This window comes from Lagopus leucura, unplaced genomic scaffold (assembly GCF_019238085.1).
Source record: "Lagopus leucura isolate 7727_CA_CO unplaced genomic scaffold, USGS_WTPT01 Super-Scaffold_741, whole genome shotgun sequence".
In the NCBI taxonomy this organism is placed as follows: Eukaryota; Metazoa; Chordata; class Aves; order Galliformes; family Phasianidae; genus Lagopus; species Lagopus leucura.
Window position 1 is genome coordinate 8,188,422 of NW_024962256.1, and position 27,982 is coordinate 8,216,403.

The following is a 27,982-nucleotide window of genomic DNA, read 5'->3' on the forward strand; positions in this document are numbered from 1 at the left end:
GGGAAGAGCGAGTTCCAGCCGCCGCCGTCGTGACGGGCCGGGAGCGCGGCAGGAGGAGGCGAACGGGACCCGCGCGCGGCCCGGCTCCTCACGGAGCTCCCGGACTGCGCCGGCCTCCAGTAAGTGCTCGGGGCCGGGCGGAGGGCCGATGTGGGGCCGCCCGAGGCCCGAGGGCGCGGCGGCGGCGGCGGCGTTCTTCCTGCCGTGCGGGGCAGGCGCTGCCCTCCGCCTTCGCGCAGCGCTCCGTCTGGTCGCCTCGGGCTTCTCCCTTCTCCTTCTTTTATGGTTCTTATTTTTTTCGAATGTCATTTTTTCTTTTTTTAACTTCCTGACGAAATCTTGGCTTTGGTGTGAGGGTCTGCGGGCGCTTCACCTCGAGGGGGGTTGTACGAAAGGTACAAAAGGTGATGGCACCATCGCCCCGCTGAGCGTTCAGGGTTCAATCACATCCCCAGCGCTAAGAGGATGATCTCATGACCCGCGTTTTATTTGATTTTTTGATGATGATGATTATTATTATTATTTACTTCTCCCTTCTGTCTTGTCAGGTGTTACCAGGGCACAGCCTACAGTGCTGGTGCTGATTATTATTATTATTATTTGTTATCATTCCCTTCTGTATTCTCAGGTGTTACCAGGGCACAGCCTGCAGTGCTGGGCGTGGGCCACTGTGAGGTGCGGAGCTGTGGTGGCTGTGGCAGCCCCCAGCCTTCATCCTGAGCGCTGCTGTGGCTGCACACAGGCTGTTGGAGGGAGCTGCAAGTTAGCAGCGTGCTGCTCAGCCACCTGTGCTGCTTGTTTCTCAATGCAGACAGTCTCTGAGTGGACAACTTGCCTTTAAATGTGTGTTAAACTCTGTCACGTTTGCACTCTGTAGCACAGGTATCATTCCAGATGTGCGTTTGGTGTGTTATGAACTTAAGACTTAAATGCTGCAGATGCCTTGGGAGTAATTAACGCATAACCTGCACAAAAGGTGTTGTATTACTGCATAAAATTTGCCAAGTGACTTCAAGAGAGCAGCGTTTTGTCTCTGGGGAGCAGGCTGTTATTTTGTGGCCTGTTTTTGAAAAGTCTTCTGTCTTAATTCTCATGGTTTGTTGGGGGAGATTAAAAATGCTCTGACAGAACACTTAATAGTCAAGTGGGGAAAAGTTCAGTTACACAACTTATTAGGCTGATCGTTAGGTAGAAAGTGCTCTCATTTGACTGAGTGAAGCTGAGAATGGGACTGATGTTTTTTCTTCAGTTGTTAAGACCTGCATTTCTTCGTGCTTCATCTTGCAAAGGCGTTGTGCTTTTACAGAGGTTACCAGCCATTTACGTATATATACAAAGATGTGCGTGAAATCCAGACTGCTGGATGCTGTAAGCTTTTTGTTGCCTTCTGACACATTGCTTTACTTCACTACGAAGGGGCCATTGTATCTGCAAAGGTGCACGTCCTGTTCTCTTCCCCTTCACCCAATCCCATATGTGACACTGGAAAACAGAACTGTATTTGATCGCAGTTTGCCTCTGTGAGGTGTTAGAATAGCTTTGCATTGTTGAGTCCAGAAGGGTTTTTTGTCTTTTTTATTTTTTTCTCTTTATCCACTTCCTTTTTCTACACTTTGACCATGTTCATTATGATACAGCACAAACCCAGTCTTTACCATGATAGAGCTGTGGGGGATGTCTGTGGCTGGATGCTGTACAACAAGGTACTCCTTCTGGCTGTCTTAACAAACTTAACCAGACTGAAATTTTTAAGGATTTTTTTTATTCTTTTGGAGTAAAAATAGTTATGAAATATAATGAAGGCTTGTGTCAGTTTATTTCACAACTGAGTTACGGTGAATCTTTCAGGTACATGCAGGAGTGTGATCACCTATGGAAAGAATTCTTCCTCTGAGCTTAGTCATTGCTTCTTATGATGTACCATGCTGGATACATTGAGAGGAAATCATTCTAGGCAGCGTTAACAGTGGGTTTGGAGCAGTGGATTTGCCTTTTAGGTTCCTGCAGTTTTGTCTCCCACTTCTGGTTATTATTTTTACATGTTGATCAATTCACACAAGTAACAATGTGCATGACACTGTCAGGTTCCCAAAGCAGAGAAGTGTGGAAGTTCTGCTTTCCTGTTTGTCACATCCGTAAGCATTAGGGGGTGGGCTGGAGTCTCACTTAAAGGGATTGTCAGCCTTGTAATTCAGTGGTAAATAAGGCCTGATACGGCATAAAGTATTAATTCAAGAGTTTATATTGGGTTTTGTGCATTCTAACAGTTAATACTTGGCATGATATCACTGAGTACTGGGCTGCCAGAGACAGCTTAGCATAAAAAAAAGTCAAACTTGTCATGAATCTGGTGTCTGCAGTTACTCAGCGCTGCTATTTTGTTACTGTAGGAAAAATCAGTTCTGAGTTAGTAAAATGTACAGATGAAATCTGTTTTCTTAAGCTATTTCTGTGTTACATAACTGCAGCTGGCACAAGCTTCCATTGTGTGCATTGCAGAGATGGAAATCAGGAGAAGGATGTGTGGTAGGTGACTAACAGGGTATATTGCAGCATTTAAGTGTTTTGGAAGAAGAGATGCTTACATATAAACTTGAGAGAGGACAAAAGAAGTAGTGTGTACGGGAAATAGGAAGCACCTTAATGTTTTTTTTTTCCTCTTTCTGTCACCTCTCCCCTGTAGTTGTCCTTTCTTAGGAGCAGTGACTGAATGATAGAGAGAAGATGTGCGCCGTGGCGTGCAGAGATGTGTACAAGCAGGGAAAAAACCTGAATGTGAGAAAAGGCCTTGACTTTTCCAAATAGCTGTGGCTTGTTTCAGAAGACAAGTTCTATCAGCAGGAATAATAAAGGCTGACTGTATGTCAGAGGGTTAATGCAGAAGAGAGGAAGTGCAAAAGTCCATTTTTATTGACTGTAACAGATTAGAAAAAAGCTTTAGGACGTTACTAAAATGTGACCTGATCTGTGCCTGCAGTACAGCCTCCAGCGCAGGATTGGACAGAGTCCAAAATGCCAGGCCTGCACAATTCTTAATCTATTTTAGTAGATTTAGAATTCCATCAGTGTCTTTATTACTAAATGGCCCTGGTTATTTGAGCTGACACCTATCACAGTAAATGGAGTCACTTCAAAATGCAGCGAGCCTGGAGCACTGGAAAGTGAGAGCGAGTCAGAAGTGTGAAGTTCCCTAGCCTGTGGTGGTATGTGCTCCATTGTAGCCAGCTGTATGTCACTGCTAGTCTGAACAATGGCTTGTGATAGAAGAGAAAGCATCCTTTGCACCAGTTGTTTTCTCCTGATAGTCAGGAGCAACGGAAAGTGTTCTCTGAAAATGCTTGCGGGGTTCAGAGCCGAGCCGAGTAAGCCTTTGTACGGCTGCATGAAAGTAGAGGGCAGTCATTTGTTTCAGTGCCAAAGTAGGTGAATTTAGGTAACTGGATTTAGCATAGAACATTCTTACAAAGTGGAGTAAGTAGTTCAGAACAAGAGATAAAACTGTCTGTTCTTTGGTTTCATTGAGTCTAAATGCGGCGAGACGGGGTGGGACGTACTGCTCACAGTGCTTTATAGAACTGCGTAAGAAACAGAAACATCAGAATCCCAGTGAGCTTACCTGACATAAAAATAATGTATGTTCTCTTAAAAAAAAAAAAAAAAAAAGCATGCTGAAGAGGTTAGAGAAACAAGTACTTGTTTCAGTTTGGGTTTTGAAGTAATATGTGTTAATGTACAAAGCGACTGATAGTAGAGATAAGGCTGAACTATTTAGAAAAAAGGAGTTCTACTCTTATGCTGCTCTCTGAGACTAGGACTTTGTACATCTGTAAGTCAAAGGTCATTGTCTGATATGCTGTAGTCTAATTTTGAAACACTTAGAGATGTATTAGTGTATGGCTCAATTTTATAAATAACACCTTCCTGTTAGTGCTAGGTAAAGCAGCAGGGTTTTGTGCTGCTGAGGAAGGAAGCTTGGTTCATTGTCTCAGCACTGAGCAGCGTTTTCTCCCTCCAGGGACTTGCAGAAGCATCTAGAATGTGTAGGTGTTACTTTAATCTTGGAGAAGGAACTTATTAAGCTTTCTGGGGCAGAACTGTATGAGCCACTTACTTTTAACAGATGTTATCTGCGTGAGTAGGGAGTTGCAGGTCTGGTAGACGTTTGTGGCATTTAACAGTTTAAACAGTTTTCAGGTTTGAACATATGCCTTTGCCTTGAAAATCTGAATAGTTTAGGTATTTTATGTAGAAGAAAGGTGGTTCAATGGTGAGTGCTGCGCTGAGACTTGGGAAACAGGTTGAGCTCTGTGCGTTGCCAAAGCTCTCTGTGTGGCCTGGGACAAACTGCTGCTCTGTCCCTCCACGTTCAGCTGGAGCTGCAGAGCTCAGTGCATCACCAGCCGTTATAAGGTACAGCAGTCAGGCTTTGAGGTGCCTGGAGCCTAGGGCTTCCTTATGTTGGAAGTTAGAGGGTAGGTGAGCTCCCTGCTGAGTGTGAAGTCGAGGAAAAAAGAATTCCGGCAGAAAACCTTTCGGGTCAGTTAAAGGTAGAAAGCAGGTTGTTAAAGGCTGGAGGAGCACTGCGTTGTTTTGTGTATTAAAAGCAAAAGTATAAAAGCAGTGCTTAAAAACCTGAATGGGCCAGGTCTTTCTGTTGTGATCCAAGGAACAATAGCAAAACTGCGTTCTGCTGTCAACTCTCCTTTTGTGTGGAAAATGCCATTAATTCTAGGTAAGCATTACATCTGAGTGGTTTAGCTATCAGTTTTGCTTATTAGTTATTGCTGGCACGGTAGAATGCCCTAAATTCCTTTTGATTTTATTGGCTTTTCAGGTGAAAGAAGATGAGAACAGATCAGCTTTTCCACCACACCACTGAGCTAAAAGTATTTTGGTTGAAAATCCTTCTGCTGGAAGTTAAAGATGGAATTGTCCTTGCTGTAAACTGAAAGTGCAGACTAGACAGCAATTATCAAGCTGTGCAAACATGAGTTCTTATTGCTGAGAGCCTACGCCCCCAGGAGCAGTCTCTGCACTAACAGAGATGTGATAAATTCATCAGTTTAATATGCAGTTATTTTGATGTGTATGAGTGCTTTGGTCCCCATCACATTTACATCCCTTGTCCAATAAAATATTTGAACTTGTTCAGACTAGAGATTTAATTAAGCGTTCTTCTGTTAAGTGCTAGAACAGTTACACGCCAGGTTTGGTGTAAGGGAGCAGTCCTCCCAGCACTGCACTTCAAAGGACCTTGTTCAATTATTGGTTAGTTCTTTAGGAAAGCTTATGATACCAGATGGGAACTTAGGCCGTACTAATAGTTCATCTGGCAAATTAATTTCTTCAGCTTGAAGACTTTGTGCTGCAGAGTTAGGTAGCGATGCTTAAAGGATGTTTCTGCTTCAGTGATGTTCCTGCTTAGTCACAACTTCAGGCTTTTGTTGTATTTTTTCCTCGTTAACCTTCTCATTTCCTCACTCCTTAAATGAAGTTCACTGTAAGTACGCTGGCTTCTTCATTTGTGCTGGCTAGTTTGTGTTGCTGCTCTGATTTTATTTTATTTTTTCTTTTTTGGGGGGTGCAGGGGAAGAGTGGAGGAGCAGCACTGCTTTGTGAGAGGTCCATTTATTCCCTCCTTGGGGGAAGGCAGTAAGTTGAAAACCAGCCTGTTGTTTGTTCATGGTAAGTTCAGGATTTCCAGGCATGTTGTTGCACATAGACAGGATTTATGATACTTCTGGAGTATTTCCGTCTTGCTGCGTGTAGGTCATGGGGCAATCCTGCAAAATGCCAGGAGCCCAATGGCTTCCTGGTGCTGTTAGGATTAGTCTGTAGGTGGAGTGTGGTTATTCTTTGCACGCTTTGTAATTCATGCTGTGAGGAACACCGGTGCCAACGCAGCCAGCAGCCGCACTGTGAGCTGGTATTTATGACATGGCAGTACAGTGCGTGAGGGGAGGAGCCAGCAACCAGCTGTGGGCTATGCCTGGTGCAAGGCATATTCTGTAGGCTTGCAGCTTGCTTCTTTCTTATTGAGAATGGGATTTTCTTTAATTTGGTAGGGGAAAACAATAGACGAGAAGGAATACCTTCTCAAGTGACCTGAAAACCTTGCCATTTGATGGTTGGAGATGTGGCATGTGTTCTCTAAAGGAGTATTGGCTCACTTACATGAGGCAGACAAAGCCTTGTTCTCCCTGAAGAGCTCCCACTGAATTTGTTCTTACTGTAGAGCTCCAAGATTACTCCTCACCACCGTGAATCCTCATGTGACACTAATGGGATGCAATAAGTAAGGCTGGTTCTGGAGGAGCCCTCCGGCCTTCCAAGTGCTGGGGATTCTGACCTACACCAAGCTTTGCACAGTGAATGAATACTTAGTTGTCAATATAATAAATAATAGCTGACTGACTCAAGAAACATCAGAGCATTTTCCTTAGGACTTTGTCATATGTGAGTATTAAATCACATTAATGCTGTAGCATTCAAGTTGTAGATAATGTGGACTACAGCTATGGGCATTTGTCTCACTGAGGTAAGGAAAGGAGGGGAGTGGAATAGTTGGTTTATTGTGACTTAACAAGGCTTGGAAAAACAATAGATCAGATGTTTTAAACATGGTGATGACTGAGTAAGGCTTAAGTGCATGATAATATTGCTCTTTTTCAGAGGTGATTCATCAGTGCAAGTAAGGCTGCTTCTGTATTGTGGCTTGGCTGGAAGTTGGGTTAGATGCTTGCTAGCAGAGGGCTCTATTGTTAGACATGCCTCATAGCTTGATCAGGGATAGGAGAGGCTTCTGCTGCTTTTATTTGTTTGTTTTGGTTTTTTTTTTTAAATTGTGTTTCTTCATGTATTTAAGAATTCTCTTGTGCAGCTGCTTTTATTTTTGACTTTGGAGAAGGAGCCCAAATGTAGGGATCAACATTTCCTGGAGACTTCCAGTTCTCATCTGCAGATCACTGCTAACAGCTTCTTTAGCTTCTAGCAAATCAATCATGTCATCAGTTTAACAGAAGCACTCAGTTTGCTGCACCGTCTGGGACAGAAATGGAACAGAAACAGTGATGGATCTTTGGGAAATACGGAAGCTTAGCATGTCATTTCAGAACAGTCAGTCCTAAATTATCATCAAAATAGTGCCCCAGTCATCCATCTCTCAAGCTGCCAGGGTTTGGGTTTTATTTTACTTTATTTTTCTTGCATGTTTTGGGAACTTTCCAGAAAACTGTAAGGGGTCTGTGAGGGATGGGAGAGAATTTGTTGCTGGGCTTCAGTTATCAACATAGCATTCTGCCTCCCTGCTGGAAAACATTTCAAGGGATGAACAGTCCAAAGTTTAAGCAACTGTACTGGGAGATTACATGGTTTTCCGAAGCTCTTCAGAACTGCTTGTCTCAGGGTTTTCTCCCTCCTCCTCTTTATTGTCCTGTATGCATGTGAGAAGGAAAGCTTTCATTGCTGTGGTTTGTGGGGTACAAGTGGGACAGTCTGAACTCATCCTTTACCCATGGGAATCAATAAATGGAGTAAATGGTCAGTAAAAATGATGACCAACTCGTGAGCTGCTGATTTACAGCAGGAAGCTGGTAGTAATTGCCGAGGCAGAAGCAAAGAGCTGGCAGCGATTGAGCTGCCACTGGAACTGCAGGAAAGACAGGCAATTGCTGGAGCTTTTCCCCTTCCCTTTCCCCTTCTGTTTGTGCCTGCTTTGTGTAAATTAAGCACCGACTGTGAAAGGAAAGTTGAAGTAATCGAAATACTACCTTGTATGCTTTCTTCGTCTTATAAAGGCTTTGGACTTGAAAAGGTGGAGGAAGCCTTCAAACTGTAAAGGAGTTGAGCTCAGCAGGTGCTGGTGTGAAGCTAAAAATAGCAGATAGTGTAGGAGAGTTAGAAAAGGCTGTTCTCAGCTGGTGGGGCAAGATGCTGGTGTGCCTCTCGGGGTTCTGGTCATATAACCCACCTGCAGGCTGGAACAAGGCGCTCAGTAACTTTTAGATGGAGGTGCCCAGGAGGCTCGAAAGCCTTCAGCTGTGATATAAATCTTAAGGGATGTTGGTACACGGAGGAAAAGAGTGGTGAGAGGGGAAATCCCAGAGAAGTTGGGCTGAGGTATGTACCTTCTTAAATTAGTACTCTGCTGCTGAAAAAAGGGATGTAAGGCTACAAAAATAAGCGAGGCGTCCTGTTTGGGTTATAGCACAGCCCTCACTGTGAGGCTGGAAGAGCTGCTCCACTGAAATAATGCCACTAACAGTAAGTGGTATCTTACATAACACTGTGTTACGTAGAGCAGTTTTAAGCTGATGTTGTAAAGAATTGTTAGGTTGGTCTTCCAACCTGAGGCGTTGATATTAGTGGCATTAGCAGTGCAGTATTCTGCATTCGTTGCTTTGCTGCCTGTCTGGAGCTGCCAGGCAGGGTGCTGCAGTGAGGTTTTGTCATGTGTTCAGCTGCTTTATAACTGGAAGAAAGGCCTAAATTGATCGTTACGTGCGTTATCAAATTATGGTTTGTTAATGAAAGCTGAATGGAATTGGTATTAATTGGGGGTGGATTCTTGCCAACATATAATAGGATGGAAGCGGAGTTCTGCAGCTGGAGGATGACTGCATGATTTCATGTTGAATTTCAATTTTATAATGAAGCTTAAGGCTTTTTAGCATCTGGTAGGTTTCTGAAACCCTATGAAGTGCAGCTTCAGCCTACTCCAGCAGGAAACCAGCCACTGACACATACTTCTTATCAGCTTCTCTGAGAGCTTCAGCACTTGATACTAAGCTGGACTTGTGTCTCAGAAGCACTACGTGTGTTGTTGGGACAGCCTGGCACAATTTGGGAGAGCAGTGGTAAATAACAAGTTTTGCATTTATTTAAATTAAAACTGTGATGCCAAGTTCTGCCAGTTTAGAGATATAGTTTAGAAAACAGCCGCCCTAAAGCTTGCCCCTAGCTACTGCTGTTTGTATAGGGTTCGTAGTGAGAAGGTGTTCCTCCAGTGTAAAGAGATCCCAAGAGCTGGTGGGGTTACTGTTAGGACAGAGTCTTGAGGGTGCCCAAGTGTCTGCTTTCACACTTGGTTACAAGCAGAACTGAGTTACAGAGCTTGTCTGAGTTCTGTGGTACTTGCATTGCAAGGGCATGGTAAGAAAATTTAATCACCTTAGGAAATTGTGATACTTCACTAGAGATCAAACTTGTGTCTCTGAAGTTGAAAACCACCATTGCATACTTTATGTGGGCACTCCTCTGCCTCTTAAGGGGGAAAAGAACCAATTGGTCGGGTTCTCAGAGCAGGCTTATACCCAAGTAACATCCTTGCCACTCTGCAAAGAACGGCTTGCATCTCCAGCAAGTGTGCAGACTTCATCGTATGCAAAAATGTATATGCCTTTAGGATTAAAGAATTTAAAAAGGAAGAAAAACAACTGGATTTTTAAAGTACCCTCTCACTCTGACACTGCAGTCTATTCAGCTTTTTTTTGCAACCACTGCTGATTGGAATTGGGAAGCTCTGGTCCCTGCTGGCAGCATTTCAGGCTCGAATTGGCACCAGGAGGTTAATGTGGTGCTGGTGCAAAAAAGGTTCGTTACCTCACAGATGGAATAAATTGCCTTAAAACTGGTTAATTGAACAACTTTTTGCATGGTGTCAGGATCATAGAATCATAGAATCACCAAGGTTGGAAAAGACCTAAAAGATCACCCAGTCCAACCGTTCACCTATTCCCAATAGCTCCCACTAAACCATGTCCCTCAACACAACATCCAGTCTTTCCTTGAACACCCCCAGGGTCGGTGATTCCACCACCTCCCTGGGCAGTCCATTCCGGTGCCTGACCACCCTTTCTGAAAAGTAATACTTCCTCATGTCCAGCCTGAATCTCCCCTGCCGTAGCTTGAAACCATTCCCCCTGCTCCTATCACTAATGACACGAGAGAAGAGGCCGACCCCCAGCTCACTGCAACCTCCCTTCAGGAAGTTATAGAGAGCAATGAGGTCTCCCCTGAGCTCCTCTTCTCCAGGCTGAACATTCCCAGCTCCTTTCAGCCTCTCCTCATATGGCCTGTGTTCCAGACCCCTCACCAGCTTTGTTGCCCTTCTTTGAACACGTTCCAGGGCCTCAATATCTTTCTTGCAGATCGCGACAGCAAAAAAAGTTATTTCTCAGTGGTTGGTGCAAAATTTGAATGGTATTCAAATCCTAACCAGTGGTACAAAAGGACAGTTGTAAATGCAAGCTTATGTCTGTGTATTTGTGTATGTGATATCCAGAAATTAGTACATGTTATGTCTACATCTGATTGCCAAACATGAGCACTTCAAAATGTACTCACCAGTGTCTTGTGTTGTGCTGTGATGTGTGAGACACAGACAGTTATCAGGTGTCTGCCTCCTTATGTGCATGTATATCCATTTAAATCAAGTAACTAAGCATGGAAATGGAGTGCAATTTTAATAAATATTAAATTACACAGTGGAAGCTGAAAGTTCTTGGAAAAAGTCTCAAGTGCTTAAACCTTTCAGGCATCAACTTAATATTTTAAGTTGTTGAGCACAACAACTTAATATTGTTGTGTTGGTAAGTTAGATTTTGTTGGGGGTTTTTTGTTTTTTTTTTTTAATGTTGAAGTTTGCTTTTAGTCTTGCAGGGCTGGCTTGCAAGGTAAAGCAACTGTCCTTTAAGAGAAGGCAAAACCAAAAAGAGTGGAGCTTTAAAAGCTGAAGCAGGCAGAATGGAAATGGGTGGACAGTAGTGCAGATTCTTTGGCAGCAAAGAAAACCCAAAAGAATGACAACCCGTGGTGACCCTCATGGTGCCATGTGTATATTGAGACTTTTGCTTAAGGCTGGGAAATGTGTTCACGTTTCTGCTGCACACATCGCTTTTACTGCTTGATGTACAAGGATGAAGTGCTGTCTGTTTGCACCATTGTCAGCCATGAAATTCTTTTTTTAGGAATAAAGAGAAAATGTGAGCAGTATTTCCAAAAGCTGCCCTGTAGGCCTTGCTTGAGCAAAATATATATTTAAAAAACAAAAAAAAAGCATGTTGGATGGTGGTGCTGCTGACAAAGACCCTTGGTCACGGAGGTCAATGTCTAAGACAAAAGCATAAAAAAACATCACAGAATCACAGGATGTCCAGGGTTGGAAGGGACCTCAAGGTTCATGAATCTCCAACCCCCCTGCCTCATGCAGGGCCACCAACCTCCACATTTAATACCAGCCCAGGCTGCACAGGGCCCCATCCAACCTGGCCTTCAACACCTCCAGGGATGAACAAGGCATCCACAGCCTCTCTGGGCAGCTGTTCCAGCACCTCACCACTCTCTCTGTAAAGAAGTTAACATTATCTCAGTTTTGCCCTATTGGTGGTTATTGTTTATTGATGTAAAAACAAGCACTTTAATTACTGCTTAGATATCCCGAGTGTGTGCTTCAAGGAAGTAAGGACGAGCTATCTGTGGGAGGAAACAGCTATACTTCACTGATTCTTCTGTGGAAATCTCTTTTGGGTCTGAGTTGAAACTGCTTGAAAAGTTGGAGTGGTCTTAAAAGCAGTCCTGAGGAGCTTTTTCTTTACTTGTCTCCTTCTTGTTTTGCAGTGTGATGTTCTGGGTCAGAAATGCCTTATGTGGATCGTCAGAATCGCATTTGTGGTTTCTTAGACATTGAAGAAAATGAGAATAGCGGGAAGTTTCTGCGGCGGTACTTCATTCTGGACACGAGAGAAGACAGTCTGGTCTGGTACATGGATAACCCCCAGGTGAGGTGCAATAGTTATTAGGCCAAATGGATCAGTTTGATTTGTTCCCTTCTGTACATGTATTAAAAAGTTGAACAAGTGCTTTATTATTAGTTCTGTGCATGTGGAAACTCTAAGAAAGGAAAAAAATATATATATAAAACAACAGCTTTTCCATCTCTCTTAGAAAATACGTGAGGCAGCCTTTGAAGTATGTGGCATAACAGCTAAATGTCACTTCTTGTCCCTTCCGCCTGCCCTGATCAAAATACATAAGATGCCAACATCTGTTAAGGAAAAAGTATTCTTTCCGGATTTCCTGGTTGGAGACCTGCAAGAATCCTTTTTTCCTCTAGTCAAATGCATACACCTCTGAAACAATTACTGCTTGTATTGTTTCTAGCAGTCTTTCTGTTTTTAGTTTATTACCAGATGTGTGTAATAAACAAGTGGTTTAGATCCTGTTGGAAGCGTACATTGTGTATTGTCTGTAAAAACCTGTTGGAGTTTCTTTGTGGCACTGAATGATTTGCTTTTTATCTGTGAACTCTGAACGTGAAGTGACAATGGTTTAGTCTCACTTTGTAACATTGATTTGTTTCAGAATCTTCCCTCTGGGTCTCCGCCTGTTGGAGTCATTAAACTTACCTATATTTCAAAGGTAAGATGATACGTAGGACACCTGTTGGTAGATATTGATATGGGTATGAAGTAGAAGATAAATCATTGGGTGTGATAGTTTGCAGTAATAATGATCTTGAATAACAGAACAGTGAAACTTGTATTAAATACTGAATTCTTATTCATTTGCTTGCCCAGGAAAACTAAAGAGTCTCTATGCTTAAACTTACAGCAAATTTTGCATTAAGAAATAAGTGGAAAAAATCAACCTTTCTTTGCATGTAACTTTTTCCTTTTGTTCTTCTCCTTCATCTTATCACCTACTTTTTCTATTCTTGAAAGAGATATAACTAGCCACATCGATACCACGGGCACATCTTTACAGACATTTCTGTACCCATCTCCTTCCTATTTTTTTCCTTCCTACTGCTTTGACTGAAAACTCACATTTAGTGACTGAAGCCCTGAGCAGTAGGAAATGCTTTTGAATTTTTAGTTCCGTTGAGATACAGAAGTTAAAAAGCAAATAGAAGCGTTGCATTTGGCAACTTCAGCATTTTGTCTGTGAGATTTTTCCCTTCTAAAGAAGGATGGGGAATCCTAACATTTAAGGAATAGGAGCATGTGGCTTAAGCTGTCTTTTTGCCATAGGATGTACACCTTAAACTGAATATTACGTAATGTTTTTCTTTTTGTCTGTGTATCATCATAGGTATAATGAGATCTGTAGCACACACTATGTTGCTCATCTTCAAATTCAGCCATTTACAAGAGAGTGTGGTGATGTTTGATGTATATTTTTGTACTCAGTGATATTTAAAATGTTAATTTTCCTGCTAGGTTAGCGATGCAACTAAGCTGAGGCCAAAGGCAGAGTTCTGTTTTGGTAAGTTCTTGTGTGCAGCATGCGTGCCAAGTAAGTTCTTCAGAAACTTGAAACAAAGATATGTTCTGCAATTCTATTACTAGATACAGCTGGTGGTGTTGTTTTTAGAAATGGCTTGTGCTCACCATTTCCTCTTTAGTACGGGTGTGATGCTGGTTTCTTCGTGATGTGTTTTTATGGCTTTTTCATATTTCAGCTTAATGAGGAGTAGGTAAGAGTTGTTTCTTCAGATTTTTGAAGTTTTTGAGACATTAATAAGCTAATTAAAAATGATGGCTGTTTTCAGAGATACAGCATGCCTGTCAGCTATGGAGGCAAGTCATCTAACTATTTTAATCTGTATTGCTCATAAAAGAGTACATTTAATGGATATTAAAACACCATAATGCTTGCCAATGCTCTTGGGTTAAATTTCAGCCTATGATGCTTCAATGAAGGAAATAATTTGCTTGGGGTACCTTCTAGGTTTCTTGATGCTTGAGCTTGTTTCAACTTGGATGAAGCTTTGGCAGCTCATAAAATCCCTTAGATTTTTTTAAATAATTTTTCTTATAACTGAGTCACTTCTCCAGAGCTTAACATGATTCCAGAATTTCATAGCAAGCTATTAGCACTCACAAAACGATACATAAAGATGGTCGTTGGTCACTCTTCTGTTCACAAGCAACCTTTCTTTATGACTGCATTCTCAAAAGAGCTTTATCTCAGTTGAAGGTGCTGGAAATGCCTGCAGGGTTTTTTGGCAGTTAGGTAGCACCTTTGCCAAGGGTAGTGTTACACACAGGCCCAGAGGAGGCAGCTTTGCTGCACTTTGTGCAGATCCACACAAGGTTAACACGTGGTGTGACCCATGCAATGTATTGTTTCCTCCCTGGAGGGAGTTGCCTCCTTTGCACTGGGTTTCTCTAAGGTGCCTGTGTTGGAGCTCATGAAACTCTTGGAAATCACTCTGTGTGTAGAGCTGCAGGGATTCTGTACCTCATGTGTCAGTTCAGTGCCATCTACAGATTCCTCTCCATATCGACATGCAGAGATGTTTATCCTCATCAGCAGTAAAGTTACATTTAATGCTGGGCCAGCTCTAAGAAGCCTTAATTGTCCAGGTTGCTGACTTACAGCTTCTAATATTCTTGGCTCATTAAGGACTCTTTGAACCTTTCAGGAGAGGGGAAAAAGAAGTCCTATTTATTGTCATTCTTTTAAATTTTGAAGGAATTTCGTTGTCAACTCATTCTACAGTTCTGCATTTTGAATTGATATTTGCATCTAATAATATTTGCTTTAAGCCACCTACTTGGGGGAAGTGGTGAAGGCAATGTGGAAGTATCTGCTTCTAGCACGTATGTTAGTGATGACTTGAACTGTGGTGTTACAGGTAAAGCAGCAAATACCTTGCAGTTCTGGGAGAGCTTTAGTTGGAGGTTATCTTAATGCTCTTTCAGTGTAAATTCTTAGTTTGTGAGGTCCCTAGTGATGGTTTTTCACTTTGACTCAGAAAGAAGGATGTTTGTCCTTTTTGGATAAAAGTCTGCTGGGTGTTGCTGGGTGGAAATACAGAATTACTAGAGTTCTGCTTTCTTTGTCAAATTACTAAAATAAAATAAAAGTTTTGTGTTCCTAACTCTTTCAAAGGTGTGTGGTCCAGGCCATCGTGTATTTACTGCTGGAAAAATCAATATTGATCATTAATTAATAATCTGAGATTGTATTGCATTAATGAATTTATTGCAAAGGATGGTAGATGGCGGGCAGAGGATTGAAAGTCAAAACTGCAGAAGTATAATGCTTGATGCTTGGGGAAATTGAGACTGGGAAAAGGAAACAGCTATAAAAAAAAAAACATTCTGACTAAAATCCAGTACTTCCTTTTAAATAAAAAGTAACGAACAGATCGTGTGTGCTGCATTTTAAGTGTTGCAGTTGTTTTTGTTTTTAAAAAGGCAAGAAGGTGAGGCTTCCTCTGAATAAAGGAAGCCAGTCAATGGGTGTATGTGTATCTTACCAAGAAGAAATGCAGCACTGAGCTTAATCACTTGAACTGGCTTATCTGTTTGAAATAGCTCTTACTGTGGTGTGAAGCTTGCTCTTGAATTTCAGTTTTCTTAACTTTTTGTAATGCTTTTTAACAGTTATGAATGCAGGGATGAGAAAATATTTTCTACAAGCCAATGATCAGCAAGACCTAGTAGAATGGGTGAATGTTCTGAACAAAGCTACCAAAATCACAGTAAGTGGTTTCATTCCTATGTAGCACTGTTTTCAAATGTCAGCTTTGTCGACGTGTTGCACGTCTCTGGCTTTCACACTGCAGTGGCCATTTTATCTCTGTAAACAAGTGTTGGCTCATTTCCAAGACTTGAGGGAACCAAACAGAACTCCCTCCTAAACTTGAGTTCATTTTTGTTTGCCTTTTGCTTTGGAAATTGGACAAAAATGTGAGCTTAACTTCAATAAAACACATGATAGTCTCTAATAAAGGTTTTAAATTACCGTATGCTGTCGTATTAATTGAAATATCTGGAAAATGCTTGCAGGCAAAGAAATGTACTCACGCATTTACCTGATGTCACCTGAAGTTTAATAATTCATAAAGTATTATTAAAATAGTGAACAGATACATGATACTGTGTTACAAAGGCTCTTACCTGATTTCAAGTAATATCTTTTCAAAGAAGTATTAAGCTATTAACTGTGTTCTTAAAACTGCTAAATTACTTTCCTGGTTTGTAGCAGGGCAGCTGGTTATCACATCACGGAAAACACCTGTGGATTACCTCAGTCTGTTAAGAGACAGAAGTTATGGTTTTGTTTCTGTCCATATTTGGGGAAGTGATGATATGAGCTGTTTTAAGAGCATACCCTTACAAGAAAGAGTTCTGAGCAGAGCACAGTTTATTTCTTGTTGGTGGTGATAGCTTTCTCATATTTGGGGGTTATCTAAGGATGTGATGTTTCTATGAGTTGTTGGAACTGTTTTAATGCAGGCATTTGTTTGGACTTAGAAAAACTTCACTATTACTAATAAATAAAACCAGAGTGTGAAGGCTTTGTGGCTTTCTGTTTTTCATGAAGAGGAGCAGGGGAAAGCTGTCCCAGGCTGACACTTGTGCTCTCAGGACTGCTCATACTTCTCTGCAGATTGGAACGAGATGATCCTTAAAGTCCTCTCCAACCTAAGCCATTCTATGATTCTTTTGTTTGTAAAACGTGCAGTCCTGGCTGTACAGACTAGAATCACAGCAAACTATAAAGTAGCTGCTGTTCTTGGCTAGATCCATTCAATTTCAAGTTTTGAGTGTACCAAAGACTTGTGTGAAAATTCACTGTGTAAAAAGAGAATCTGGGTATCACTTCTTCCTGAAGGAGTTTGACTGGCCTGTATATTTATCTAGTTGCTAGTTCCACAGTCAGTGGGGAGTCTCCATTCAGCACTTATTACTGATTTGAGGAAATGTGAAAGGAAGTGGGATATAAAGAACAAGTTCTACAAATCAGACATCCTTCTGGAAGATCAAGTCTAGCGATCATGGCAAAGCTTGGAACTGATTTTTAGACTTAATTTCAACTTGGTGGCATCTTAATTGGTCTTCTTCTGAGGACTGCAGAATAGCCATTGCAACATATTTTCATGTAAACTGTTTCTAGCCTGTACAATTAGAAAACATTTCTTAAATCCTGCTGAGTGCAAACTGAAAGTATTTCTTAGGTTTTTGTTTTGTTTTTGTTTTTGTTTTCATACGAATTTTGTAAAACTTAGTTAATTATTGTGTTTCAATTTGAGGTACCAAAGCAGTCTGATCCTCTGTGTCAAATGGATAATGCAAACCGTCAAGCTGAAAGCCCAGGTGGAAAGAAGCAAGTGTCTTACAGGACAGAAATTGTTGGTGGTGTTCCTATCATTACACCTACCCAGGTAATACCTCTGGGAGAAGTGGGGTATTATTTTTTTTGGATGTGTCTGAAATGAGTTGTTGGGGTTAATGGTGCCAAAGTTCTGTCATCTCAATGGGCAGAAAGAGTGGAGGGAAAGGAGTTGATGTCAGTTGATTGTGCTATGCTACTAGAGGTAGTAAGGATGGCAACAGATTAAACTATCACAAAGAACCTTAGGAAATGAGCTTGTGAAGACAGAAAGTGAAGCTCAGTGAAAATATGTGAGGTAAAGCATTCTTTCAGAAGTAACCCTAGTTTTGCCTAGAAATTATTATGTTCTAAGGTAACCATTTCCTCTTGAGTGAGAGGTAAGAGTTAATCTTGCACAAAAGCATCACCTTGACGTACAGTAACATTTGGGGTGGGGGAAGGGGTGGAAATTCACACAGAAACATCAGGAGTTTGTAGGACAACAATAAAAAAAATACTAGAAAACATCCTTGCTGTTTAAATCCTGTCTTTCCCTGCCCAGACCCTGATACTAGCATGGTAGTGTAGGTTCACCATTAGAAAAAAGAATGAGAATATGCTGAACTTCCCTCTTTTTTTTCTTTTCTAGAAAGAAGAAGTCAACGAGTGCAGTGAAGGAGGTGACAGGAGTTACCTGAAACGATCACAAAGTCACCTTCCTTATTTTACTGCCAAACATCCCCCAGATAATGCTATTATCAAAGCTGGCTACTGTGTAAAACAAGGAGCAGTGGTAAGCATTTGAGATCAGCGTGTTTCCTTAGTCGAGAGCAAAGGTCTTAACGTGGTAGTTCTGCTTACCAAGTAGACAGATGTAAAGAAAAAAACATGGTTACCAGCAATTACAGCATTGCTGCCAGTATGAAGGATGATTAAAAGTAAGCAGTGTCCTACTGTGGAATATAATTTGTCTTTTTTGTGTTCATGGTCTTCCACGTTGTTGATGTTTTGGAGAGAAAAATTTGTTCACGCATAGGTCTTCACATTATGGTTAGTGCATTCAACTAAAACTTCTGCTCTACTGCAGTTATGTTGAGCTCCTTATTTTGTTTCCTAGAAGCATCTGAATTAGAAATCAATTCCTTTTTGAATCACTGAGGTGTTTACAAAACACTATTTTAGAGTACTACAATTTTACTGTAGTTCAGAGGAGGAATTGTACCACTTGTTAGGCTGATTAATGCAAGTGGGACTGTTCATGTGATGCCTTGCTAAATTGACTAAAAGCAAATAAACTGTTTAGGTTAGGCAAGATATACATACTGTGAGCCCTCAGACTCATTTTATCTTGAATTATGAACCTTCTGGTAGCATTTCAGTTTTTCCACTAAAAATTAACTAGAAGCATTTAACTTAATTAGTGTCTTCTTACATTTCTGCTACAATTTTAAGTGGAGGTTTTTGCACAAAAATATTTCAGAAGCCAGTATTTTCTACTATAAAATCTTCTCAGTGCTCTCCCCTGCCAAAAGGCAGTCTTGGGGAATATATACTATATATTACTGTGTATGTATTATATATGAAGTTGTTTTCCTTTTGCAGATGAAGAACTGGAAAAGAAGATACTTTCAGTTGGATGAAAACACAATAGGATATTTTAAGTCTGAACTGGTAAGATTCTGATTGTTGCTTCTCAAAGATACTTCCAAGAAAATCCAAAATGCTTTTGAAAAATGTGTCCTTCTACTCTTGAAACTTGTACCAGTGTCTTATAATAACTTCATGACTGGGAAGAAGAAAAAACCACAGAATGACCAGGGTTGGAAGGGACCTCAAGGATCGTGAATCTCCAACTCCCCTGTCACATGCAGGGCCACCAACCTCCCCATTTAATGCTAGAAATGATTAGAGTGGCTGTTAAATCAGCCTTCAGTCTTCTTTTTAGGGTTCTGCCAGTACTGCACTGAAGAATGATAGGGTATATTCTGTAATCACCTTGATTTTGTTTTAATATCTTGTGTCACTTCATTCTCACATACACTTTATTCTTGAACAGCAGCTCATTTTGTGGAGGGACGTGACTAATCTTGCAGTTCTTGATCTGAAGTTAGGATGAGGGGATGCTTATCATACAAATGGTGGGATTTTTTCCCCATGGCACCCAAGACAGGGAAGGAAATCTGCTGTTCTTTCCTAAAAGTAGTATTTCTATCTTTTTTCAGGAGAAGGAGCCTCTCAGAGTTATACCACTTAAAGAGGTCCATAAAGTTCAGGAATGCAAACAAAGGTGAGGAGAGAAGAGCTGGTGCTTGGGACACAGTATGCTGCATGTTGTGACTGGGCTGCTTGTTGGAAACATGGAGGAACTTAAATAGCTTCAGTTTACTATGCATGTATGATGCTCTTCATTTGCAACAGGTAGTTTGTGTATAAAACTGATAATGGGAGTGCTGCATTATGCTGTGTTCCACACATACAGTGTTTGACTACTGTTGTAGAATGCAAATAGATTGGATGAGGGCAGAATAAAGGAATATCATACAGTCATGAGTCAGAGAAGCATAAGTACTGTCTGATTTGGGGCAACAATTCTAGTTGTCCCTTTTCTGCTTTTACAGTCTTTAGACCTTTGTCTTACTCAAGCACTCGAGCCAAACGACCAAAGTTTAGATGAGAACTCACTGTCTCCTCCTGTTTGCTTTCTAATGAGTGGCAATATAAGGAATGAATCAGCTCTGTAGCTGTGGAGATAGATACTGTGTTTTTTTTTTCTTTTAAGCAGGCTGCTGTTTAGGAATAATGTTTTGCCAAATCAAAACCAAAATATAAATATGAAGTCTAGGAGAAATCTGACGAAAACAGTATTTGAACTTAATATAATAGGAATTTGAATGTTCAGATTAAAAATGTCGAGCAAGCATGCGTGTCACTAGTGAACTAAAGAGTCTTCAGGCTAAGTTCAATATGAGTTGCTCTTTTTCTACTTTTTTTTAAAGGAAAAAATACAGGGTGATGAAGAATGCAGAGGTCTTTAGGCAGCACATGCTTTGGTTCTCTGCACGTTTTAGAGTATTAAAGTGAATTGGGAAAGTTGAACTTCCTGGTGAACTCTTTTCTTTCATTTGCAGTGATATCATGATGAGAGACAATCTCTTTGAAATTGTCACTACTTCTCGAACCTTTTATGTACAGGTAATTTCTTCTAAACTTTGGGTGAAACAGATTGACATTGTCAAAGCAAAGAAGCAGTGCCATTTGTCTTATAAAGTTGGATTTAAATGTACTGTAATTTTCAGAAGGAATACAGTTTTCATTATGTTTAGAAGATGCATTTGAGAGGTACTCTGAATAACAGCAAGCGTTGTTGGTATCTAAGAGCAATACAGTAAAAAGCAGTAAATCCTAGTGTGATTTGGTTGGTATTTGGGTTTTCAAATTCCATAGTATCCACTCAATATACTGAATCTTTTACTTTGAGGTACTGAATCTTTATTTATCGTAATTGAGTTCTCAGATTGAAATTAGTTGCCACATGAAAATAGCACAGGAACACCCAGTTTTTGTATCTGAAAGTATTTTTGGCAGTATGTATCTGTATGCATGTTATTCACTGCATCTTTACCATGTTATTTTTTTAAGGTTTGATTTAGTGTAAATCTCAAAGGCTTGCATTGTCTAACTGTGTGGGAGTGTGATGCTTATAGTGCTATTTCTCCTGTTTCTGGAGGAGGAAATCATTTCCAGCTTTCTCTTGTAGGATCAGAATGGCCTGTATCATCTGATAAAGGTTTTGGAGCCAAATGCTGAGTTCTGAGCTGTCTCACAGCTGAACAGAATTGACGTGTTGCGTGTGCTTCTGATGGTGTATATGCTAGTTTTAGTCAAATGCAACCTAATAGAGGGAGCTTTAGCTTCTTCTTTGTCTCAGACACTCACTGTCAATCTGTTTCATCTTTATAAGACCCTTGATCTATGTAAATGTATAGCAGACTCTGAATATAGACTGCTTCTTATTTTGCTGTAGCTCTTCAGTAATTACCTCATAGAAGTAAAGTGACTGAGATGCAGAAGTTGTCATTGTGCAGAGTCCCCTGAGGGAGGTCAGCAGATCTCCTCTAACAATTAATGTGGGTGGTTTAATTTGTATGTTTAAACTAAGGAAAAAAAATGAACCTAGAATATGTAAATAGTATTTGTGTGTGTACTTATTTATACACTTGCTGCCTATTATTTTATAGGAACATAAGTATATAATGGTAAATTCAAGGCAAAATTTTAAGAAATGTCAGCTTTAAGAAATACAAGTCCACGTGGCTTTAAATAAGAGACGGTTAAAGTGGGATAAGGCTCTGATTTTTATGCAGATGGTCAGCATGCTGAGAAAAGAGCTGATAGTTAAACCTGCCTCGTGTTGTTTGATCCAGGCGGACAGCCCAGAAGACATGCACAGCTGGATAAAAGCCATTTCTGGGGCCATTGTAGCACAGCGGGGACCTGGAAGATCAGCAGCTTCCGTATGTTACTCTGAAACTTAAAGAAATGCAATTAGTTGGTGTTCACTTCTGCACATGAGGTTCTAGATTTTTTACTTTTTGTCTGTCTTCCATTCTGTCCTGTAGTAATGTGGCATCTTTGCATGAAATTTCCTACTGACAGGCATAAATTATTTTGTGTTTTTAATGAACACTTAGCTTAGTCTTATCTATATGTTGCTTTACATGCATTGTACTGTCTTGAACATGTAGGTAATGCAAGTGCTAACATAGAAGAATTCTTCTGAGTTCAGTTGGATCTTTTGTTGCTATGCTGCTATGAGTAAAATGGAACCTTCCTAATTCCTGCGAGGCATTTTTGGTAACTGAATTTTGCATTCCAGTGACGAAATCCTAATGTGCTTGCAACAACTCTAGCTGCTAGACTATCGTTGTCTGTTGCTCGTAGTGCATTGTATATGCAGATACAGGTTCACATTTAAAACACTTTCTGAAGAAATGTCTGCTCGCATGAATTAGGCTTTGCTGTTGGAAACGTAGTGTGAACACCATCTAGCATTACTGAACTGAGGCACTGTGACAAACCTTCATGTTTGTGAAGCTGTGTGGATGCCAGCATTTCATCCATACTTGCATTTAAACTACGTCACAGCGTCCCCACGTATAGCCAGATAGAACAAAAGGAATACTGTACAGTTCAGATGCTGCAAGGTATGCTTCTTCACTTTCTGGCTATGGGATGTTTTGTAATAAGCTGAATATGTCATCACCCCCATAATCTGAAATCCAGTAACTTAAATCTGGCACCTGACTACATATTTGCATCGATGTTTCTGTCAACTGAACCTAAGCTGCCAGTTATTTTTGCAGCTGAGAGCTGGTTTTAAATAATAACTTCCTATTGAAAATCTTATTTCTTTCGGGGGGCATGAAAATGTGCAGATAACTTTTCCTTGTGTATGCTGGTTTGTTTCCTTCGTGGGGCTAACTGAGCAACCTCGCTGTTACTGTCTGCATCCCTTTTCTCTCTCCCTCTCTTCTTTCCCCAAGTATAGGTTACTCTAATCTTAGCTTTGCACTGTGTTCCAGATGCGGCAGGCCAGAAGGCTGTCGAATCCTTGTATACAGAGGTATACATCAAGAACTGGTGAATGCAGCACGTATGTGGGCTCTCATGGAAACTTGCCTTCTTAACAGAGGGCGTAGAAATAGAGACTAATTTGCACTATTAAGAAACTAAAAATAATGCTACCTGTTACCATTACTGAGAACTAACTCATAAATTACATCATTCACTTACAGGTTTGCGCTGTATTTTCTTGCCTTTAAAATAATTGGAGTTGAAAAGTGACAAAAACATTTACTTCAAACTAGAATGTGTTTTAAAACACAGCAAATTATGTAATATAATTTAGAAACGAAAGTACAGAAACCAATTTGCATGAGAGTTCATGTTGCCATTTTACTTCAAATTTTGTTTTGAAACTGCGCAAAAGCAAAATTAAACTTCAGCTACCCACAAACTAATGCAGATGCGTGCACACAAAACTGCACGTCTTAACTCCAGCAATTGGAAGGATAATACTGCAGCCTGATCTGCATGGCTTGTAAGTGTCTGCATGAAATTTAGTTCAAACGTAGCAGCGTTGTAATGTGCGGTCGTTGTTCAAAGCAGTGCAGCTTGAGAGGACCGTTAGCAGCAAAGTCTTTTAAATGTGAAATCAGTGTGGGTAGTAAAATCCAAGTATCCTTTGGCTGATATAATCAGAAAGTTTTGTGTAGAGATCTCGTTCTCAGCTCCCTCACTGCTGTCCATGTGTTCACCTGTGAGCGTTGTTAAAAAGATGAGCAGTAGTAATATGCTGAATCATACAATCTCCTAAAGCAAATGTTTTTCTTAAAGTGAGCTGTCAAGTCAGGTTTGAAATACAGCAGTGCAATTAATATGTAAAACTTTATTGAATTTGAGCACAAAATTGAAGTCCAGAGAAAGATGAACAGCTCCTTCATCCTGTAGTATTGCATCATATGGAAAAGAAATATGATGTTATTTGGCAGAATCCATTATGACTGCATTTATGAATCGCTGTCATAGCGTTCTGAAAGAAACTATGGAAACTGCTATGGAAAAATGATTTCATTTAGGATATGTATTTGCATCTTGGGCACATCTGTGATAGGTTTTTTTGCTAATAAAGTGCTTGAGAAGAGCCTTGATTTGTGTCCACACGTGGGTTTGCCGGTTTCTTCAGTTCCTGCACTAACACAGAACATTGCATTGCAGAAGTGGCAGCAGCAGCAGCTCCTAATACATGCAGTGAAGTATTCAGTGCATCACTGCACGTTGTTCTGGTCGTACTATTTAACTTAACATCCCGTGCTGTTTTAGCTGGCCCAAGGTCTTTGAGACATCCTTGCAGAACTGACAGATAGGATGCAGAATCTGAGATGTTGTCTTCTGGAGGTAGAGGTGTAGGTCAGATAGGCTGTCCTCATGTCATGGTTCAAGGGGATACCTAGCCCCTGGCTGCATAGAAGTTGCTGTGATGATGGCTCGCTTGATTCCACATGCTCGTGGACACAGAAGCTTTATTTTCTTAAAGTCTGTTCATTGTAGATCGCTGATATAGACAGATACAGCTATAAAAGCTGTTGTAGTTATTGCCTGGATGTGAGGATGTGTTTAGTAGACAGTACAAGTATAGCCAATCCAAAACGATTCCAGCTTTTCTAAGATCAATTGTCCCTCAGTTCTTTTGTTTCATCCTTACTAGTGGTACCTTCAGGATGCCACCTGCACTGCTGAAAGATGTCCCAGGCTCCCAGGTCAAAGACTGAGCCTCCAAGCCTTTAGAGCTTTTCTCCTGTCAGCATTAAGCAGCCATTTTTTTGTATTTTCTCACTATAGTTAAATTGCATCCCTTACTGCTCCCATCACCTAGCAGGTCTAAAAGTGAGCTCTGTGCCTTAGATTTCTAAATAGTACCTAGATGGTTTGGTAATTTATTTCTTTCAGGAAGTGAATGTTAGATTATTTTTTACAGTGTCAGTCTCATGAAAGCGGTTTGTAAAGGTCAACAGAATGGCAGGTAACAGTTATTAACCCAAGAAAGTAACTTGACAGTTGAAAGGAATACGATTTTTTTTTTTCTGGGCCATTAACTTTGGAGCTCTTATGTGGTTTTGATAGCAAAGCAGAGTTGCCATTTCTCGTTAGTCCCTAAAATAAATGAAGGAGATTGATCCTTGCGAGAAGAATGAAGAGCATCATAGAATCATTGAATGGCCTGGGTTGAAAAAGACCTCAAAGACCATTTAGTTTCAGCCCCCCCCTGCTGTGTGCAGGTCACCAATCAGCAGCCCAGGCTGCCCAGAGCCACATCCAGCCTGGCCTTGAATGCCTCCAGGGATGGGGCATCCACAGCCTCCTTGGGCAACCTGTAAAATGCGTGCTGTTTCAGGATTTAGGATGCAAGTGCCTGTTGTATGTAAACGTTGGAATCAATTTATTTCTGAAAGATGTCATTTTCAATAGTTTTGAAGGTGCACGTCTTCAGAAGGTTATAAAAGTCTTAATAAAATGAGAAGCTTCAGTTTGCTGGACTACATTATAAAGTGTAAGGAGCTGCTGCGCTTGATTTGAGAAATGTAATTTCTTCAAATGAAGCAATGGATGTTGCTGTCACACACTGCTGTAGGCTCACACTTAATACACTGCCTTGGGAAAGCACTTGCCTCCTCCTGCTATGGCTGATGCTTTGCTTTGTGTATTTCCTGTCTTGATTTTGTTTCTGAGAGTGAAATCTGAGACTGCATCTTTGCAATGCGGTGTCAGCGACTTGATCTGACGCGTGCCCTTCTTTTCCAGGAGCATCCCGAGTCTTCTTCCGACCCCAACCATGCTCTCCGTTCTGCCCTCCCAGCCCCAGCCACCTCACATTCCACAGCCACTCACAACAGCCCTCTGGTCCCAAACCCTCACACCAAATACCCTGCCTTGGAGAAGCGAGGATTTCACGAGTCTTTTACCAAGGCCAAGCCAGGGAGCTACAAGATCCCGGCTGTCGCTGCAAGAGAATCAGCTGCCAAAGTGACTGAGCAGGGCCTCTGGGAACCCCAAAGCAAAAATGGCACTCAGGAACAGGATCCTGGCCTTGTGGATCTGGATGACGCCAGCCTTCCAGTTAGCGATGTGTAATGATGGAAGTGTTTGGAGAATGATCCATTTGTTCGGTCCTCTAATTTCCTTGCTCAGACTTTTAACCAAAGAAAATTACAGGAAATAAGAACAAAAATAAAAAGCAAACACTGATTTATATATATATATATATATATATATATATATATGTATGTGTGTTTATGTACACATATGTGTATATATATGTTTGTATATTGCCTTTCAGCCGAGGGTCAAAAATGGACCTCATGTGTTTTCTCAAAGCCTGATAGTGAATCACCAGGGAGGGGCCAAACTGCACAATTTATAATGAACTAAACAAAAGACAAAACCAAAAATGTACTTTTGCAGGTTAGCAAAGTACCAGCAACTTTTCATTCCTAATCTGGCAAACTAAATTTACAATTAATGCTGTGCTGTGAAAACCTGATTGCCAAAATATGTGATTACTTAACTTCATTCTGAACTACGGTAAGATTTTATGCATGTGTGAGAGTTGTTTCTCTCCATGGCTTTCAGATAGCAGGAAATGCACAGAATGTTTCTTCTGTTCTTTAGGATCAAAAGTGTCAACTGAATTGTTATCAGAATAAGAATTCTGGGCTCCCTTGGAATTCTAGTTATGGTGCTGAAAAATTTCCACTAAAATAATATTTTGAATAGTCTATTTTTGATGCACTCCTAAAGGTGGGTTATAACTTTTTGCACATTTGGATTTTAACGGACTGCATGTAATGTTATGGAGTGGGGGAGGAGGGAAATTGGACTTGTGAGTTTGGACACTTTGGACCTTTTGAACTACGTAGGGTTTATATTGTGTTACATGAGGCTTAGCAGTAATTATTTTTATTCAGTGTCTGAACGTATCGTTTGATTACTGTGTTGAGGATGGTTTTCTTATCAGTGCTTTGTGAACAGTTGTTTCTGTGTTGGATCAGTGGAAGACCTCCTCGTTTAGTTTTGTCCTTCTTGGTACTGAACTGTTCACAGTCATGCAATTGTGGCCTATAACTTTTGGTGCACTAACGATCTTAAGTGCCTGTGTTTTTTCTCACGTTGTTGAAACACTTTCACGTTAGGTGTGTACACAAACCATTCTCAGTGGCTTTGAACCCCGGGTTGAGAGTTGTTCTGAATAGCGTTGTTTGAAACGGCTGTTTAAAAATAGGAAGCCTACGCTAGGGATGCCAGGCTTCTGGTATTGCATCTACTGGCTGTGCAATAGATGTTTTTGGGAAAGAGAGAATGAATGCTTGTCGTTTGTGTACACTGCGTCACGGGGCTTCGGTGGTGCAGAGGGGAGGAACCTTTACATTTCAAGCATTGCATTAGATTGAGCGTGTGCTTCTCATCGTTTCTGAAAAGCTGTTCTAATCAGAAGCCCACAGATATGTCATTGCTGCTGCTTACTGTGGTTCAGTCCAGCTTTGTGTTACTTTTTTGCCTGCTCTGACCTAAGATACATATCATACCAGTCCATCTGCTCTCTGACTTCCAAACTGACTTCCTGCCTGAGAGATACGGATGGCTTTACCGTGATCATTTGCTGATCCAAGGATGGAACAGTGAAATATAGTCTGATTTCAGAACCTTAAGTTATGTCAGCACCTTCATTTTTTATCCATAAGCTAACTAACCACAGTCTTAAGGCAGTGGTGTTTGTATATTACTGGTTTTCTTTGACTCTTTAGATACATGTGAAAACTAGCACAGAATTGGAAGCTTCTGTAAGTGTCTAAACTAGTATTGTAGGTTTTAACTTCTTTAAAGACAAAACAATAGCTCTTCAAAGGCTTATTTTTTCACAAGTACATTCGGTGTGGAAGGCACTTTGCATTAAAATATTTTTACTGTAGTCTAACATCTGAAATCACTTGCTCTGGTACAGCTTTCACACTGCATGTTCATTTTACTATATTTTGGTATTGGCAATTTTACACATCGGGTGGAGGTGAAGCAGCTCCATTGTGGATCTTTTAAAAAGAGAGGGAGGGGGGCAACAGAAAGAACTACTGATGTAGCTCAGTAGAATAGGGAAATATTTGTGGTTGGTAATTGTCAGGGTCTCCTATTTATCAGTACTTTTATAAATCTATGAAAATTGTTAAATTATTTTAGAAACAGTGCTGTAAATATGTCACATTTAAATTGTCAATAAATCACTTTGGGTAACTTAAAGTAACTGCTGCCTCTGTTTTCTTGCAGT

The 27,982-nt window shown here is 40.7% G+C and overlaps 1 protein-coding gene across 3 annotated transcripts; it reads left to right on the top strand.

Moving 5' to 3' along the window:
- The first annotated feature begins 17 nt into the window (after positions 1–17).
- On the top strand, positions 18–27,958 carry PLEKHA1 (pleckstrin homology domain containing A1). 3 transcript variants are annotated; one of them, XM_042863778.1, is made up of 13 exons: positions 18–119; positions 11,617–11,777; positions 12,361–12,417; positions 13,218–13,263; positions 15,393–15,490; positions 17,045–17,176; positions 17,756–17,899; positions 18,709–18,777; positions 19,329–19,393; positions 20,235–20,298; positions 21,531–21,620; positions 22,689–22,759; positions 25,468–25,787. In XM_042863778.1, exons 2-13 carry the CDS (start codon positions 11,637–11,639, stop codon positions 25,691–25,693), a joined length of 1,203 nt encoding a protein of 400 aa, XP_042719712.1. In that variant the 5' UTR covers positions 18–119; positions 11,617–11,636; the 3' UTR covers positions 25,694–25,787. The 3 variants fall into 3 exon arrangements, with proteins under 3 accessions (XP_042719712.1, XP_042719713.1, XP_042719711.1); XM_042863779.1 differs by having other exon boundaries at positions 22,689–22,729; XM_042863777.1 differs by lacking the exon at positions 22,689–22,759 and having other exon boundaries at positions 25,468–27,958.
- The last annotated feature ends 24 nt before the right edge of the window (positions 27,959–27,982 follow it).